Source organism: Varanus komodoensis, unplaced genomic scaffold, assembly GCF_004798865.1.
Source record: "Varanus komodoensis strain SLA01 unplaced genomic scaffold, ASM479886v1 scaffold19, whole genome shotgun sequence".
Classification (NCBI taxonomy): domain Eukaryota; kingdom Metazoa; phylum Chordata; class Lepidosauria; order Squamata; family Varanidae; genus Varanus; species Varanus komodoensis.
This window is the reverse complement of record NW_025335550.1, coordinates 16,442,979-16,461,590: the sequence shown is the minus strand read 5'-3', so window position 1 is coordinate 16,461,590 and position 18,612 is coordinate 16,442,979. Positions and strand designations below refer to the sequence as shown.

Below are 18,612 nucleotides of genomic sequence, written 5' to 3'. Positions count from 1 at the left end.
ATCTTTTCACATTTTTCACACTCCTTTCCAAGGACAAGGGAGGAGATGGCAGGTACAACAGTGTCTCTAACAGGGTCTTGTGAAGTGAAAGAAACATTTCACAGATAAATCCCATGCTTCTTTGCTCAGGAGAAAGAATGGCTGGTTGTACAGTTCATTGTATAGTTTGAGCTGATTTGTAGAGTGGTTAACGCGTGGCCTTCTAGGTGCTTTGACCTAGAATTCCCAGAATCCCTGGCCATAGGCTCTGTTGTGATCCTGAAAGCTTACACATTTTTGTGGTCCTTTGATTGGTCTAATAGAGATATTACATATGGGCCTGTGCATTTTTCCTATGGTCAACTGGGCAACCTTTTCTTTGTGTGTGTATGCCACTCTCAAGAGTTGTAGCCTAAGTAGCTACCTTAAGCTTGCTTACGTGGAAACAAGCACATCTTAGTGGGGCTTTTGTTTCAGAAAACCCTACCTAGAATTGGAAGATATGGCATGCCGGAGGCATGGCAAAAGCTTCTCTTCTTAATCTGCTACCTGATGGGCAGGTGAAAAAGGCATAGGAACATTGCCTTTGATTGCATTCCTGCGCATAGATACTTGGGTAAGCCCCATTCAGCACAGTGCGATTTATTTATTTATTTATTTATTTGGAATTTTTGTATGTCATCCCATTCACATAAGCCTCGGGACGGCTTCCAACATCATAAATAAAACAAACAGATAGCACATATAAAATCTGGATTCATCCTGGCTAAAAATTTTAAAACCAATAAATAATATTAACAATTATTCAAATATTGTTTAAATAGAAAGGTCTTGGCCAGGTGCCGAAAAACAAATAACGACGGCACCAGGCGGACCTCTCTGGGGAGCACATTCCGTAAGTGGGGCACCACCGCAGAGAAAGCCCTCCTCCGGGTAAACACAGCATAGGGCAGAGTAGTGAAGAACCTTTGCCACCTTATTTTTGTGTATAGATTGGGCTATTAGAGGAACCAACATGTGAAATATGCATTGGTTGCCTTTCTTTTCTAAATTCCAGCCTTCCTCCAAGAAACTCGAGGTTCCTTCGTTCACGTAACCCTTTGAGATAGTCTGAGCTGCGTGTTCAAGGTCATCCCCAATGAGGAATGAGTGCAAACTTGTTCCCCCTCCCCTACTACACCAGCCCAGAGATGTGCTAGATTACAACTCCCATCAGCGCCACCCAACCTGCCGGCTCGGGCGATGGAAGAGTGCACCCTCCCCTGACCGGGGGCCCTCCAGATCCATTGGCAAACAGGTCGCATCCTCCCCACCCCCCTGGCGCCCTCCATCCCGCCCCGCCAGCGCCGCTCGTGCCCGCCTGCCTGCCTGCCTGCCGCGGGCGGGCGGCCGCGCTTCCCTCCGCGCCCGGTGCGGAAGGCCGGGGCAGTGGGCGGGGAGGAAGAGCACGCGGTGGGAGGCGCTCCGGCCGCGCCGAGCCGCGCTGGGCCGGCGGCAGTGGAGGCTGCGCGGCGCGCGGCACAGGTCAGTCTCACCCGGAGCTCATCCTCTCACTTGGCCGGGTAAGAGGCGGCTGCCGCCGGCCGACAGCACCCCCCGCCGAGCCCGGCTGTTGCCCGTCTCTTCCTGGAGAGGAGGAAGCGAGGCGGGCCGGCGGGCCATCCACTCTCTCCTTCCAACGAGAGAGGGCGGCTTGTCCTCATGCCAGCAGCTTCCTTCTGCTGGAGACCGCGGAGGGGAAGCGCTTCGGGGTAAGCTCGTGTCTGAACGGGGGCAGGGAAGGGGCGCGGGGGTGGCCGAAAGGGGGGACGCTGCCCCCGGGGCGGATTCCGAAGTTGCCCGCCGCCCCGTCCTCTTCCTGCCGAGGTGGGCTTCTTCGGCGGGTACGGGGATTCTCATTTCAGTAGGGTCCGAGGATCCCGTTCAGGGTGCAGTTTCCCTGCTGATCCCTTCCTTCACAAAGTTTTCTGCCCCGAGCAAAACCCCGTGCCCTCCTCCCAGCACCCGATACGCATACACCCGATGCAACATCGTCTTCAGAGGAGGCAAATACTTGGATGCTCGTGGTTTCTTTCTTTATTTTTATGTTGGTTTCAGTGTAGGATTACAGTGCATGACTATAATGTCAGCCCTGTTGAGTTCAATAGGAATTACTCCCAGATAAGGGCTTTTGTAGAATTGCAGCTTCAAATTAAAGACATGCCCTTTGTCTCCAGGAGTATGAAGAGTCTTCAAGAAGTCTGTGGATTTCAGTTTTTCTTTCTTCAGTTTTCTTTCTGAAGAGTGGAGAGAATGGGATAATTTGCTTTCTCTTGTTTTCCAATAATAATAGTAATAATAATAAATAGGGGACAGAAATTGCTCTTCTTCACATGGTCCCCTTTTTCAGAATTTTTGTTTCTGTGGAAAAGTGATTTTGGTTTGGAAAGAAATATTTTAGTCCCACCAGGATGGTCAATAGCTTCCCCAAAGAAAAGGTGGTACTTGTAGCTTGGTGTGTACACTGTAATAGGATCAATTCACTAGGAAAAGTGCATTGCAGTGAGTCTGAGGGATGAGGGGTCAAGGAAGGAGAGGCTTAGAGAATAATTAATTCTTCAACCTTAAGTCCATCATGTCTTCTTATAAGAAGAGGAGGGTAGAGAAGAGAGAAGTTGAATTTATTTCATATATTATCCCTTCTCTCTCTGGTAGGTAGGTAAAGAAAAATGTCAAAAGAGATTGTGGAAGGTTTGCACCTTCTCCTGTTACAATAGCTATTCCTTCTTGTGCCATCCGTAATCCTGATTGAAGTGGAAACAAACAGCGACTATGATTTTGCTCTCAGCTACAGCTTCATATCAGATGGCATTTGTCTGTTCCTCAAACTATTTTTCAGAAGATTACAGGGCAATTTTTCCTTTACAGCACTGCGTATTGTAATTGAATATGCTGATGTCTTAATATCCCAAAGAAGTACTTACGGATAGATCCATGCGGAAGTGTCTGGATTTAAGCCTATCAGTTGACTTCAGTGGGTATTAACTATGTAGAGTGGCTTAAATCCTAAAATTTCTGCTCAGTACAATTGTGGATTGGGCTGTTTTTTGTGAGGCTGTGGGTGCAGCTAGACCATCAGACATTTTTTACTTTACTGGCAGCACCTTCATGCTTCTTGTGCTTGCAACTCTTTTCTCATCTGCAGCTTTGGGGTGGGTGGGGGAGTATTTTGTTTTTTGCATAATATGAATGTGTGTTTTCTGTTGCAATATGTTTATTGCCGTATTTGTTAAAGATCCATTAAGGAGTTGTTCATGCACTGTACGAACCTGGTTACTTTGGATATAGCATACTGAGAAAAGAAAGGAGGTTTTGAGGAAGAGATATTGTGAGTTGACCAGGGCTGGAATCATGAAGTAACCAAGTCTGACTTTCAGTTACTTATTTCAGAAAATCTTTACACTGTTTTTCTTTAAATCTATATCCCTAGCACAAATTTCATAAGTAAAATTAGAATAAAATGTAAGAAAATCAGTCAGTAATAAAATAGTGAAATAGCTAAGGGCAGTACACAATGGTAATCATCAGGATAATTCTCTGGCCAAACAAATATGTCTTTAATGTTGGTAGAAAGACTTCTGTTTTTTCCTTAAGAAATTAGTAAATGGGTGCACTGATGTAAATGATTAATGGCATGCAGTGGCTGAAATTCACCACAGAAGGTTCCCTGTTGAGCGTATATAATGTTCACCATTGTAACTAAAGTGATACAGTTATTTCTTTCTCCTTTTAAGCACAAGCAAGGCATGAGCTCCATATGAAGCATAACAATCATTGATTCCGAAAGAGCGTATCAAAGCACCATCTACTTGAACAGCAAAAGAAGAATGACAGAACAATTTAACTGACTGTTAAGTTCTGGGACCACAGAAAAGAGCTCAAAATGGCTCAGTGTAAAAACAGTTTTGTCCGTATTCTTGAGGAATGGTGTCTGCAGGAACCACCACTTGGCTGTAAGAAACACCAAAATGTTAAGAAAAAACTGAGACTGATACGAATAATGGGACTTTTCTTGGGTATTATGGCCATGAGCACCTTTTCTCTTTCAATGAGTGCCTTTTCCCAGTTGGAACCTTATAGCAGAGAGACAATCGACAATCTAGATAGCCAAACGTCTAAGCACATGCATCAAAGAACTCTGTTGGACTTCAAGGAACAGAATCAAAGTGGCACTCCAGATTCACCTGTTTCTATGAAATACGAAACTGGAAATAATAACCACACAGAACATAAGGGAGAGTATCCAGAAGATCTCTTTTCTCTTGAGGAAAGAAGGAGGGGTGCTGTGATCCTTCATATCCTTGGAATGGTTTACATGTTCGTAGCCTTAGCCATTGTCTGTGATGAGTTCTTTGTTCCTTCATTGACAGTCATCACAGAAAAACTGGAGATTTCTGATGATGTGGCTGGGGCAACATTCATGGCTGCTGGTGGTTCAGCTCCAGAACTATTTACTTCTTTAATAGGAGTCTTTATATCTCACAGCAATGTTGGCATTGGAACAATAGTTGGATCAGCAGTATTCAATATCCTGTTTGTAATTGGCATGTGTGCTTTATTTTCTAAAGAGATTTTGAACCTTACCTGGTGGCCACTGTTTCGAGATGTGAGCTTTTACATCATGGACTTGATATTGCTAATCATTTTCTTTTTGGATAATTTCATTATGTGGTGGGAAAGTTTAACACTGCTGAGTGCTTATATTGTCTATGTGACCTTCATGAAATTCAATGTGCAAGTAGAAGAAATAGTGAAAAACTTGTTGAGCAAGAACAGCATGGAGAAAGTATCACCAGAACCTGAAGTAAAGGTTAGTGATTTCATCATATATAGAGAAAAATAGCATCATTGTCTTCTAAATCTGTGCTGTGTCTCTGCCAAAATAACCCCTTAGGATGGTCTCTGGATCTATTCCTGGTCTGGACTGTGTTTGCTGGCAACCTCTGTTGTATTTAAATATTTTTATTAGCTCTTCGTTTTGCACGCGAGTTCATCAGTGTGACTAGCAATTGGTCACATTGATTAGCAGATTACTAATGTCTGCACTGCCAACAGAATTCTCGAAACAGAACACCAAAAGCAAGCAAAGCACCAATAGCAGGAATTAGTATAGAACATGTAAAAGCACAAGGTACATTCAGCTACTGCTCAGGTAACAGAAGGGCACTGAAACAGTAACACGGCCTGGTGTCTTGACATCTGGAGCATCATATCATAGAATGCTCCCCCCACCAGAAAGGTGCCACCACTTGCACCCATCTGCTACGCTGCAGACAGTGGTGACATCCAAAGCAGGGCTTCAGATGAAGGCTTAAAAATATAGTTAGATTTGCAGGCAAGGGGGTGGTCCTGTAGATATTTCACTCCCAATAAGGTGCTTTATTAAAGGACAAAGCCTAATGCCTTAGATGTATATTGGGTCTGGAAGTATATTGGGCTGGTCGCTGGCACTGCCAGATATCCAAACTGGTGCCTCTTCCTGAGGATTGTCTGTGCTGATTCTGCAGTTTGTGCAATTCTGGCAGTTGTGTTTTCGAGCTGTCGCAGTGACATAAATTGCAGTGGGAGCTTACAGAGATGGTGTGGCAAAATCGATTCTCCTCTCCCTGTGTATGACTTGGCCTTGCACTTTTTAGTCTAGACATTCTTGTTGGAGGCTTGCTGTAAATGTGAAGGTTCAGCGCAGATTGGTATGCTATAAGTTACAGAGCTGATTCCCTCCTGCATATACCTCAGCCCTTGTTCAAGCCTGGTTAGGGTTCATGGAGTGCCATTGATAGCAAAACGAGATGGTTTTGCCCACAAGCTCATGATTGTACCTGCATGATACTTTGTGTACTGTTACAGCTTTGAATTCCCTGAATTCAGGGACAATTTCATGTGTCCTCATGACCATTTCCTACTGATAGGAAACCCATATAGTATGATACATTATTGCTCACACTGGCAGGATCTGTAATGGCAAATGGAAGACCCTTGCTCTTGTCAACCGTACATATAATATGGCCTGTACCATATAGTTAAGGAATAGGGGATATGCTGTGCAATATCCCTTCATAACTAAGCTGTCTATTATAAATAGCTTTTATTATTTCGCAGCCAGCTTTAACTGTGGTTAGGAGAATATTATTAATTAAAATATTAATTATAATACACCATGATTAAGGGCTAATGATGTATACTCTAATCCTGGTTAATTGCAAACTCTGATCAATGTTCAATATGGTTAAGGATAACAAAAAACTGTGGGCAAATTTACGCCAGGGAGGAGAGGGAGTAGTGGAGCAGCCTATACACCGTGTGGCCCATTACAAACCCTTTTATCATGATTAAGGAATAGCTTGTAAACTTGTAACTTTTGCATCGAACCTCTTTTAATGTGGGGAGTGGAAATTCTAATGCATAGAAGCGATTGTGAAACTACCAAAAGGAAGCAGGGGTAGTTCTGTAGGAAAAGGCATACCTTCCATGCAAAGCTTGAGAATCCCACCAATTTCAGTACAGTGAATAAATTGTGCTTGTATTAGTAATTGAAAGAAGAAATTTTCCTTTAATATAGTGGTGCTTGTACTTTCCTATTTTTAAAAAATGCACAGAGAAAAGATAGGAACAAATACCTTTGACAGTATTATAAAATATAAATTAAAAATAAGATGAAAATGAAATACAAAATAAAAATTAGACACATTTTACAAAATGACTGAGCCCTGCTCCTGCTTTCAAAAGTGTGCCGAATTGATTGGTCTCATGCTGAAATTCTGCAGCCAGGTAAGCACACCATTTATAAAATAAAGGACATTTTGAGAAGAAATTGTGATTAATGGCACGTTGACCCCTTCATAAACAGAGCTTGGTAGGTATCCAAGTTACTTGCACAGCCATAGTTCTATAGCAGTGACAAAAATGTGTGTTGTTTGGTTGTTAGAGGTGTATTACACATACCCCAGGTGTAAAATATGATGACTTCCAGTACTGGAAAAACTTGACCAACCTGTACAGAAATAAGACCTTTTGAAGATGTTGTAAAACACTGGTTAATCAAATAAACATTTATTACACAAGTTGTTCAATAGGAAAACCTTTCACTGGATTGAGTTATCCTCAAATTAGACATCTGATTACTGATAATATTTGGGGCCCATTACAACCCCTTTAGACTTATCTCTTAGAGTGACTAGTGACCTAGGGATTAATATTTTTGGTGTCATTTGAACCATTTCAATCTTTTTTCTCTGATAGTACTACTAAACAGGGTACCTCTTTGCTTCATGTTGCACTGTAGTTTGGATGATCGCTTAAGGTCATCCTGTGGCAAACTGGTGGATGGATGGTCCTTCCGTACGACAGAGTTTTGTACAAGGCAAGACATGCAACAGTACATTGTAATATGCCGTGCACTTGTTCAGGAAGCCGGCCAGCCAGGTTACTCCATTCCATTCCCCCTTCCTTTGCATCTTTCTGTTTTGTTTCCTTTGAATAGCTGGCCATTATTCTGTGGCCTCTGAGCAGGTTCTGTTCTCAATTCCCTCCATCTTAGGGCTTACTTTTTAATGTACTTCTACAAACATGGGCCTCACCCAAGCAATTTTTATACTTCTTCAGTCCGGATGATGCCATTTTGGCCACGTAGGGATCATTGCTTGGAGAATTGAATTCTCTGTATGGTGGCCTCTTGTTTCTTTCTTGTGGTGTTCTATAAAGTGCGTTCACTGTAAAAAAATGCTTCTATAAAATGCTGTATAAAATGCTCTAATCACTTTGCATCTTGTTAGTCATTAAGTGATTAGAGACTTAATGTTCCTTATTGAAATGAAACAGCTTCACAGTACAGTCTTGTGTATATCTACTCAGAAGTGAGCCACATTAAATTTGGTGGGGTTTAATCTCAGGTAAGTGTGTATAGGTTTTCAGCATTAGGGATTTCTGTTGCATCTAGAAAACATGTTTTGAAAATTTGGCTTTCATTCAGAGGGTGGTTTCTTGAAGCTTTGAACAAGAGTCTTCTGTCATCTGTATCAAGCATTAAATGACTAATCCCAAAAGCACATGGACTGTGGCTTCTCAAGAGACAGAGATAAGAAGTGTTGCAGAGGTGGTATATTCTTGGTCTCTGTTGGAGAAGATGCTTCATATTATAGTGCCTTGTTATTGGCTGAATGTTTTGGCTTTTCATCTCAGGGAAATTAAAGTAGTCAAAGGCAATCATTACAGCAGTCTTTTAATCAAAAACCAACAGGATTGGTTTCCAAAGCAAAGTATTTTTCTTTCTTTGTGTGGAATGCTTCATAAGAAAACAGCAAGTTGAGTGTATTTAACTTGGAATTAAAACAAACCTATCTTGCAATAGTTTACAATATTGAAGACTAATTGCTTACATTCCATAATTGCATAATTATCTTGCAATTTACAATACTGAAGACTAATTGCATAAATTCCTACTGTTTCTGTATAACTCTGCTTGCTGATATGCAAAATGAGCTTTAGCATTGTTAAGCTGGAAAGTGTTCAGTTGCTGTCCCCAGTATTTATCTTTAAGACTTTGTGTTGTAAGCTGACAGCAGGTCAAGGGAGTTCTGAGAGACCTAAATAAAGAACCAAAGGACTAAAAGTTATCTTAGCAACAAATCCCCAATCCCAAACACTGAAATGTACACAGTCCCAGTTAAATGAAGAACATTTGGATCTGAACAGTTCTGTGAGGAGAGGAAAGAATGTGTCAACTCTTTTGCACCAAGTCCCTGGTGCATGAGACACTGCTATAAAGGGCCTGAAAGCGGAGAAGTAGTGTGAATTGCATTGTGAATACCCCGGATGGGTTAATCTTTCCCTTGGTGAAATTCAAACATTTCCAATAATTTAACACTTGAATGCCAATTTATGTCAATTCAAAAGTAAGCCAAGTTTAGTGTAACCAAATTTAATCCATGCAAGTGGTTTAGGATTACATCTTAAAAAAAGCAAGTTCATTTCTGTACCTCGTGATCTATTGTGTTCTAAACTAAAACACAAGGTCTTTCATGGCATTCAGATTTGTTTTAACAATTAAATTATTAATTTTCAGAAGAACTTGCCATGTGTTTTACTCTTACCAAGTATAAATCTTAAGAAATTGTCTAGAAATCTTCAAAGGAGAAGAGTTAGGCACAACTAGTGCTAAAGCAAAAGCAACTTGGAAGGCAACTAGTTAAATTTACAAATTGTAAGAAAGTAGAACAACTTTAATAATGGAAATCTAATGATTTCCAGTATTTCCAACTGGCAAACTTGGCATGTCCACAGATAGGGTGTTGCCAAAAATTCTAAGCTCACCACCATGTTCTGAGCACAAGGCTTGACAATCGAAGCCAAATGTGGGTGGCAGAATAAAATAGTTATAAAATGGCATCATTTTTGCTAATATATTCTTGAAAAACAAGTTATGCAATAGTTATTTGAATTTTTTTTTCAAACAGTTGTGGAAGCTTGCCTTTGGAAGAACATAATCTAGCAGTAATATATCTTGAACTGCCCTTGTGTATTAAGCATGTTTTTGGAGTGAGAAAGTATGTCAAAAATGTATTTTGAGAAATATGATTTTAGTGGTAAAGAGAGAAAAAGTAATGCCAAAGTTGTGATATCAACTTGGTTTACACATAATGCCGATTCATGATTTATTTGATCCAAGGGTTCAAATTCAGAGTTGTTATGATATGCCAACCCTTAACTGTGAACAATCTAAAAAGATAACCCATCGTTTGCTGATGGATTGTGAACCCTAGTTTGTTTAAACCATGGGCTGCATACACAAACTGGTTTATGTAATACGTCAAGTTCAGTGTGGTTATTTAACCAAGATGTGCTGGACACATCAGTATAAAAACCCAAAGGGATTGTGGCATGTGAGCTGAATTCAGCCATAGTTGGTTATTCAAGTTAAGCCCGGTGTGTTGTGCAAACTGGCCCATTGTGTGAATATAGAATATAGAACCATGGGTTGTTTCCCTAAGCAGCACATGTGGCAGGTAAGGGTGATAACCCTCCCCCAGCAGCTCTACATGCCAAAACTACAGTGTCACAAAAGCACTTAGGATACAGGGAGCGGTATTACCATGATAAGCAAACATGGAATCTCTAGATTGTTTAGGTATTAAACAACCACAGAGGTAAGCCAACAACAAAACACAGGTTAAGTCTGGGTTGTTTATCCCCCTAACCCCCTGAAATTCTGGCTTTGGACATAACAGTCATTCATTGAACGTAAAAGCGACGAGTGTATGGGAAGCAGCTCGTTTGTTTGGTTGCTGTTCCTTGGCTCCAACAGCTCACGGTTTGAACCACCCATGGGTTGTTTTTACATGTGAACTGGCCCTTAAGTACGTGAATGTTCACATTAGATAGTATCCAACTGGTGTTACTCCACTTATGAAATACGCTCTGATTGTTTAAGTTGAATGGAGTGCGATATTAGTTTTGACCATTTCCCTTTTCTCCTATTGTAGCATTGTAGACCCTTTGAAAGAGCATGGGGAAGAGGTATGGGGTCTGCAGAGGAAAGTCAGAATCACAGAAAATAATCTCTCTCCTTGTTCTGCTAACAGAAGCCTTTGCTGGATCAAAGACCATGATATCAGTTGGATATAAACCTTTGTAAATGTGCCAGCTACAAAGATTTCCTCTAGGGACACATAGTCTCTTTTTCAGTGAGGAAGGGAAATTAGAAATTTTAGTCCGGAAGAATATTTCTTAATTCTTGCAAAGCATTTAAACAAATCATTGGAATAGTTCTGCATCAAATTTTCTTAGTATTGCATTGAAGTATTCCTTCTTTTCTCTGCTTGTGTATGATTATACTTAAATTGCCAGAATATGTGCTACTTCATAATCTCAGAATGCTTCGACATCCTGGCTGACAAAGCTGTCCAGTAACATTCAGAAACAAAATTATGTGAGATGATATCTTCAGATACTCATAATTGTGCCTCTGCAATAAAAAGAGCTTCCACAGAGAGAAACTCTGCTTGTGTGTGTGTGTCTGTGAGAGGGAGGGAGGGAGGGAGGGAGGGAGAGGGAGAATGAGAAGGGGAGAAGTTAGAGAGATCATGATAGAAACAGCAAAGGATGTGTGAGGAATCCAGTGGGAGGGAGTTAAAAATCTGATGGTTTTTCTTGACTTAGCAATGGACTTTCTTTTTCATCAAATCTGTGCAGGCACCAAATGATCTGAGCCAACATAAGGATTTCTGTTTGGTTTTTGCTTTTTAAAATGCTGAGAAGATTTGGGCCTCTTCTCTGCAATTTGCACAAATTAATGCAAGTTGCTTACATTTGTAGAATATGCATATTGCAGTGCACAAGCCAAAAGTTTGCACAAATATGAAATTGTTAGAAAATTCATGGTGGCCAAGCTGGAGTGTCAGCATATTTCCTGAAAGGAAGATGCTTCCATATGTCACTTATTAAATCCTACATCAAGAACAACAACTCAAAATCTATACTTCAGCTTTGATTGGCATACTTTTTGCTAGGGCCATACATTTCCCAGTTCCAAATTTGTGCAAATATTATGAATTTTGTTTTGAAGAAGCCAAAAACAAAAAGCTGCCAATAAATGATTTTAATATATTTACATATAACTAAATCTCACTGTGGTCAATAAGCCTTACTCCCAGGTAAAGTGCATAGAATTGCAGCCTGAAATTTCTTGAATTAGGTGACAGCTCTGATCTGTTTACAACTCTTTCTCTCGCTTGCTCTTCTCTCACACACACTCAGTTTGTATGCTGTCTATTTAACGGTGGGTGTACTTTATGAATTGTTTGAGAAGTTGGAACACTGAAAGTGTTGTATAGTCCTTGACATACATGCTACTTTTCCTACCAAGTGTTTCATATTAATTATTATTAGACAACTAGGATAGGCATAGGGATCCAGCTGAAAACATTATTTATGAAGTTTTATCTGAAGTTAAAGTTCAGGTCCTAAGTTTGGTTAGAAGTGAAAGCTGAAAAATGAAGGTCTGAAGGTCCCTATGTGGAGTTTTTTGCCGCTTCAAAATGTCTCTTGGAAGAGCAAGGCCCTTCTGATCCTTCAAGTAGACATCTAAAGTAGGTGTGATGTCATCTGACAAAAGTTATGAATAGAATTAGACCATTAAGATTTTATCAACCTTTTGGAAGAGCAGTTTCAAAGAACAGAAGCATTTTTAAAAAAATTATGATCTTATTTTCCCAAACAAAACGAACAATCCACCATTCCAAACAGTTGTTTTAGCCGCCAGTGTTTGCATTTAAGAACTCACTATCCATTTGTTTGCTTGTCAGCTGCAATAAATAAATAAATAAATAAATAAATAAATAAAGTGCATGCTTTTGCTATGCTAAATAGAAAAGGTGATCTTTGTAAAATGGATTATACCCATGGGAAAGTGCATATATTCTATCAAGCATCTTCTGTAAAACGACTTTTGCTCATAAAGTCAGCAGCTCTTTTCAGATCATAACAGCTCCAAAACCAGAGAATGAAGATTGGGAAATGAGAACAGGAAGGTTTCCTGCTAGAATTGCATATACCACCCTGTACCATAGTGTACACAGTTAAAATGTTGATAATTCCAATTTACATAACATTTAATAGATTCGTCTGTCACTCAACTATACCTGGGTGGAAAGCATCGACCCCCTTTGCCACCACAGTGTTGTTGTACATGGTTTGGAGATAGATTTGCTTATATAAGTTATTATTTACCTATTCGCAACATCTTTATAGTGTTTTACATTGAAGCAGAATCCAGATTGGTGAACGGTAAAGAGATAAAAAACTAGAACATTATATTAAACCAGAATATCAATAAACACCATGGCTGGTCAGGCAAGGTAGGCTTCTTAGATTAGATACGGTTTCAGGAGGTGTTAAGAACAACACGATGTTGGTGGCTGCCTGACCTCCAGAGGCATGGAGTTCCTGAGAACTGGACTTTCCACGCAGAAGGCTCTTCTCTGAGTGGTCTATTACTATAGGTCATGTGAGAACACAAGACACATACTAGCTGATGACCTCAGTGACTGGGCAAGCTGAGAAGGAAGAAGGCACTTTCACAAGCAATTATACAGCCAGTGCAGTCCCCTCAGCAAAGGATTTGCAAGCTGGAAGGGGGCAGAATTCTGCACCAGCTCCAGCTTCCAGATAAGCCTCCAGGGTAGCCCCTCTTAGAGGATGTTGCAGTAATCTAGGCATGAGGTTACCAGACCCTGTACCACTGCAGGCAGGCTGCTCCTATCCAGGAGATGCTGTAGCTGGTGAACCAGAGGAAACTGGTAGAAGGCGCTTGAAAGTGACCATGATGGATCTAGGAGCATCCTCTTGAGTATAATCTTGATCTTTCAAAGGGAGTACAACCACTTGAACAAGAAATGAACCTTTCTTCTGGACTTGAAGATTGTTCCATCAAAGGATCTTGCCAGTATTCAGCTTTGCTTTATTGACTCTCATCTACCCCACTGTAGGGTCTTGGAAGTAATTCAAGACTAGTGCAGCCTCACATGAGTCAAATGTCATGGGGAGATTGAGCTGTGTGTCATACAGATGGCACTTGGCTCCAAATTCCCTGTTTACTGCTCCCAGTGGCTTCATGTAACAGCAACAGCAGGGACAAGAACTTAACCTATGGAGCCCATGCTCAGTTACCAAGAGTAGTTATCCAATGTTCTTCTCTGAAATACACCACTCAGTTAAGACCAGAATCACTGGAACACAGTGCCTATAAGGCCATCGAGTCCATCTCAGCGCAGGACTCCCAGTTAACCCATCCCTCTCCGATGGCTCTCCAGCTGCATCTTGAATGCTTCCAGTGTGGGAGAGCCCACCACCTCCCTAGGTCATTGGCTCCATTTCTTTAGTGCTCTAACAGTTAGGAAATTTTTCCGAATGTCAAGTCAATCTAGAAGAATGCCATATTCAATGGTATCAAATACGTAAGAGAAAGACAGTTCACAGGGTACTTGTGATACTTAGAATTAAATTAAAAGTCTGAAGCATCCTCCGTTATAGAAGACTTGATCAAAATAGGCATATGTCAAAAAGTAATTTATGTGATTGGCACATCATACTCTGTTAGGTAGGGAGTAGCAATTTGTTGTGCAGATCTGCTGTAGGAAGAAATAAGGGCATTGTAGGGGTAGGAAGAATACCCCTTCACTTGTAGCTGCGTGTGCCCCTTGCAGCACTTGTAAGTTGCTTCAGTTGGGATCAACCAGGGATGGAAAACATGTACCTTCCAGAGGCTGTAGGACCAGAACTACCATCAGTCCTACCCAGCAAAGCCAGCGAAATGTTCAACTATAGTTTGGTGGAAGGTACATGTTTTCCTTCCACCAACTTACCATCTTTGCCATCCTTAGCATAAAGGGCTGGGATTCTCTAAGCCTTGCTTTCATGCAGGTATCCCTGAAAAGACCAAGGGTTTCTTCATTCTGCTGGGGATACACCTACTGCAGGGGCCAGTGGTCTTGTCTAGTGAGTGCATGGAAGTCACTGTTAAAGCACACACTGACTTCCATGGGATTGGATCAGGGCAGAGAGATGTCTGTTTTGTTAGATTGTAGAGTGGTTCAGGACTCTAGTACTTCCAAAACTGTTTAAAATATCCTTTTGCTCCAGTTTGATCCAGCTGTAATTGAACATAGATGCTGACAAATTTACAGAGTTGTCAAATGCTGCCAAATTTAGAAATATATATTGTCTTCAGCATCATTAATTGCTGTTTTTATTGATCTGTTCTGAGGCTGTTTTTCCACTCTCTTCTTCATTTTTAAAGATGTATTTCTTTAAATGGGTGAGCCATAAATATCTGTGACCTTGAGTTACTCTTCTGAGGTGAGGCCTGGGAATAGGCTTAAAAGACATATGCTTTGTGGCATTAACAGCTCTACAGAAGGACACAGACTTTCATTTAGAAAATGAAATGAAGAAGGGGGAAAGAATGCCCGAATAGTTTTATGTTGAAGAAATAGACATATTTCAGGGATTTCTTGGAATATTCATCAGCCAAAAGGGGGAAAGGAATGGATACTCAAAACAATTTTGATGGTGTTGGAGAAATAAAGATATTTCTGTAAGAGTTTAAGAAGCCCAGGGAAATGTAATAAAAATGAATCATAAATTATGCAGTGTATAATCCTGCCTTACCACCACTGGAATACGTTCTATTCCTAGGCTAGTTTAAAATAAATGGCATTATGAGTGACATTTATTACATAAGTAACTAGTATCAACTTTTCACCTTTCAGCTCTTGGCAGATAGGATGCTTCTCTGAAGCAGGCATGTGGAACCTCAGGCCTGAGTCTAATCTGGCCTTTCTTCAGGGACTGTGCCCTCTTGCTCCTGACCATGGGTGGTTTGGCAGTTTTCCAGTTTTCCTCCGTTTTTCCTTTCATTCTTAAAAGTTGTAATGTCTTTCTTAAGGCTTAGTTACTGGCAATAAGAGCTTTATGCCAAAGTATGCTAATATTTTGGCTCAGCTCCTTTTGCCTCTGGTCTCACCCACCACTGGAATGCGGACTTCAAGAGTTTCTGTAAGGGGATTCTAGCTGAAGGAGATTTGGCACCCCCACAGTTAGAAACTTCCTAACAGAGTGGAAAAGTAAGATGTTCTTGGTTGAGAATCAAAATTCAGCATGCCACTTTTGCTTTAAATTGTAAGTAATAAAGGTATCGGGCATGCAGAAAAGTTGTTTCTTCTTTTTGTTAGCCTTTAGTTCATTAACATGTTGATTGCCTAGCGCCAGAGTCCTACAGCCTGATCTCAAGACTTCTGGGACAGTTTATTTATCGTTTTAGTTATTTTATTTATAACATTTGACATTATTTCTGTACAAGGGGCACTTAGTAAAATAAGACACAAAAACTTCAAAGCACTCCAGAGTAAAGACCAAATTTAAGACTAACTCTGATAGCAGCACAAGAGTAAAGAGTACTTCATAAACAAAAGGTTCAAATTAAAGTGCTTGTGGTTACTTAAAAGGTTTTAACAATATGCTTACAACTAAAGTAACATAGGGAGGCTGTTTCACAGCTGTGGTCCTGCTAAAGGAAAACTCTGGTAAAGATGAACAAGTATGTTAATATAACTACACCACTGTGTTCCAACATACTGGTTTGTGTCTACTATTAGTCCTACTTCGAGTAGACCCATTGAACTTAACCCTGTTCATTTAAATGGGTCTAATCTAAGCAGGACTGACATTGGATTCAACTTGGTATGGTGAGATTGACCTTGCGGATGCTACGCAACAGCCACTGTTGGTTAATTCGTGTGTGGGGCTGCTGCTTCCGCTGGGTGCCCATGGGTACTTTTGGCATGGTGCCTGGAAAGCCAGGAGCTGCTCTGTCATGTGAGCTCTGGTGACAGGTGTGGTTTGAGAGTTAGGCAAGCCTAAGTAAGGCAGGTGCCCATGCAAAAAAAAAAAAAAAATGGGCTGTTCTGTCTTACAAACTAGCCCATTGTACCAGTCTATAGGTAAATATGACGATATGCATATTTGAGATTACAGCTCTTCATAGAATCATACAATAGTAGCGTTGGAAGGGGCCATGAAGGCCATTGAGTCCAACCCCCTGCTGTTGCAGGACACTATGTTACACCATCGCACTCAGATGGCTGTCCAGTTTCTTCTTGAACGTTTCTAGTGTGGGAGAGCCCACAACCTCCCTAGGCAGCTGGTTCCACTGTTACATTGCTCTGACAGTGAGGAAGCTTTTCCTGATATCTAGCCTGAATCGGGATTGTTGCAACTTGAATTGATTGATCTTGACCTTCTTCTTGTAAGAAGTCAGTGTTTATTTGGCTTACCTCTTCAAATATATTTTGTCCTATTTGTCCTGGAAATTTTATGGACTCACTCCTCTCACTTAGCAAAAGAGTCCCAGAGTAGGAGTAAACCTAGTTATTGTGGTTAAATTTGCCTGCTGCTTGGAAACTTGAGCCCAACGTGAGTCAGAGTTGGAACTTGCCCTGAGTTTTCGCAAAGCAGCCTCCTTAACCGGGTGCCCACCTGATGTGTTGGACTACACACATCTCCTAGACAACTGCTGATTTCTACGATTCTCACAAGGAATATTGGTCTAGGTGGGGTATGATATGGCCCATCAAGGAATGTCTTGCGTTAACTATGGGTGTGCTCCGGATGAGCCTTCATTCACAGAATTTTATTGGGATTCTAAACATTGACATCTTCCAGTTGTAGTGCTCCCATGTTTGCCCACTGGTTCTTTCATCTTTTACTATAAAAAATGCACCAGTGCAGCTGCACAATGACTTTTGGCTGGTAGTTTTAGGAACACAATTAGAGAATTATCCCAAGAGTTTATACTCTGGATCACTTAACACAGATTTCTTATGTCTTACTGTTAAGAAATATTGAGTATGTGGGTGTTGTATATAGGCCTTGTAAATTGCAAAGCCATAAGCGCACCTTGACCATGCTAGTAAATAAAAACGAAAAGAAGACAAGCAAGATTATGGCCAGTCTATGCTTGGTCTCCCTGATTAGTCATAAGATGGATCTGCCATTATCTTCACTGCTGTGCAGAATAGGGATTTTGTGTAGCCAAAGCTTGCAGTGATGCAGAAACATCTCTTGTTTTTTATTAGTAGGAATGCTTCCATAATCTCCTGCCCCATCCTTTCCCCCCACTTCCTTGTTCCCTCTGTGTTTAACTGCAATCCTCATAGTGGCTGTTGGGGAAATGAATTTTCCCAGTAGTAGTATCATGTCCCTTGTTGTGATGCAAAGTGTTCTGGTATTTATGGGCAGTTGACCCATTACTTTTATAAAAAGCTTGTTCTTGATGGGAATGAAAACTAGTTTGGTTATATGGATCAACAGTTACCAGAATTTTCAGATTCTCTGGGGTGGGGGATGTAGCTGTGGGGATTGTCATGGTCACTATCTGTACTTCAGCATTTACCAGTAAGGCCTAGGGGAAAATATGCCCAAGATACCGCATATGACACCCCAAAAGATTAAAGGGTGGAATTTAAATCAAAAAGACAAGATTAAAGTGTGAAGTATCCTTCTCTTACTTATTGTGAAAGCAAATTTCCCTTATGAGCAAGACCATCTGTGAATGTTTTTAAAAACCACACCTTGATTAACATTTGGTAGAACTGATAAAAGCCAGATAAGGAGAAGCAAATGACTGGATTTTTATATAATATGCCAGCTTAAAAGGTGACAGTCTGCACAGCAAAAGGCTTGAATTCTGCAGTTGTACCGCTCAATGACGCTTCTTCTGTAATATATGAAGGAGAACTTCAGTAGGAGATGCACACAATGTCAGTCAATCCTTCTTGCAATGCCCAAATCTTCTTTTCCTAAATTATTGGAAAGAGGAAAGTGGCATACTTTGGTTTGGTGAACTGAATGGGAATCATTATAATGCTAGAATGTCTGACTCAGGGATGATGGGTGAGTGATAGTGAGACTCCGATATGTATGGAGGGCACAGTGTTCCAGAAGGCTGATGTTACTCATATGCTGCCAACATACGGCATAATTGTACATAAGTGTACAATTGCACACTTAGCAGGTTTATGTTAAAATGAACCTCTTTCCACC

At 40.8% G+C, this 18,612-nt stretch overlaps 1 protein-coding gene across 3 annotated transcripts in view; it reads left to right on the top strand.

The window, feature by feature from the left end:
* Window positions 1–18,612, top strand: part of SLC24A2 (solute carrier family 24 member 2) — a 102,077-nt gene that overhangs the window by 10,037 nt on the left and 73,428 nt on the right. For 2 of the 3 annotated variants that reach the window (XM_044427931.1, XM_044427929.1), the window contains exons 1-2: window positions 1,530–1,730; window positions 3,753–4,828. In XM_044427931.1, coding sequence (XP_044283866.1) covers window positions 3,902–4,828 — 927 coding nt within the window. In that variant the 5' untranslated portion in view covers window positions 1,530–1,730; window positions 3,753–3,901. Of the gene's footprint in view, window positions 1–1,529; window positions 1,731–3,752; window positions 4,829–18,612 lie in introns of those variants that run through there. The other variant, XM_044427930.1, reaches the window with a different exon arrangement.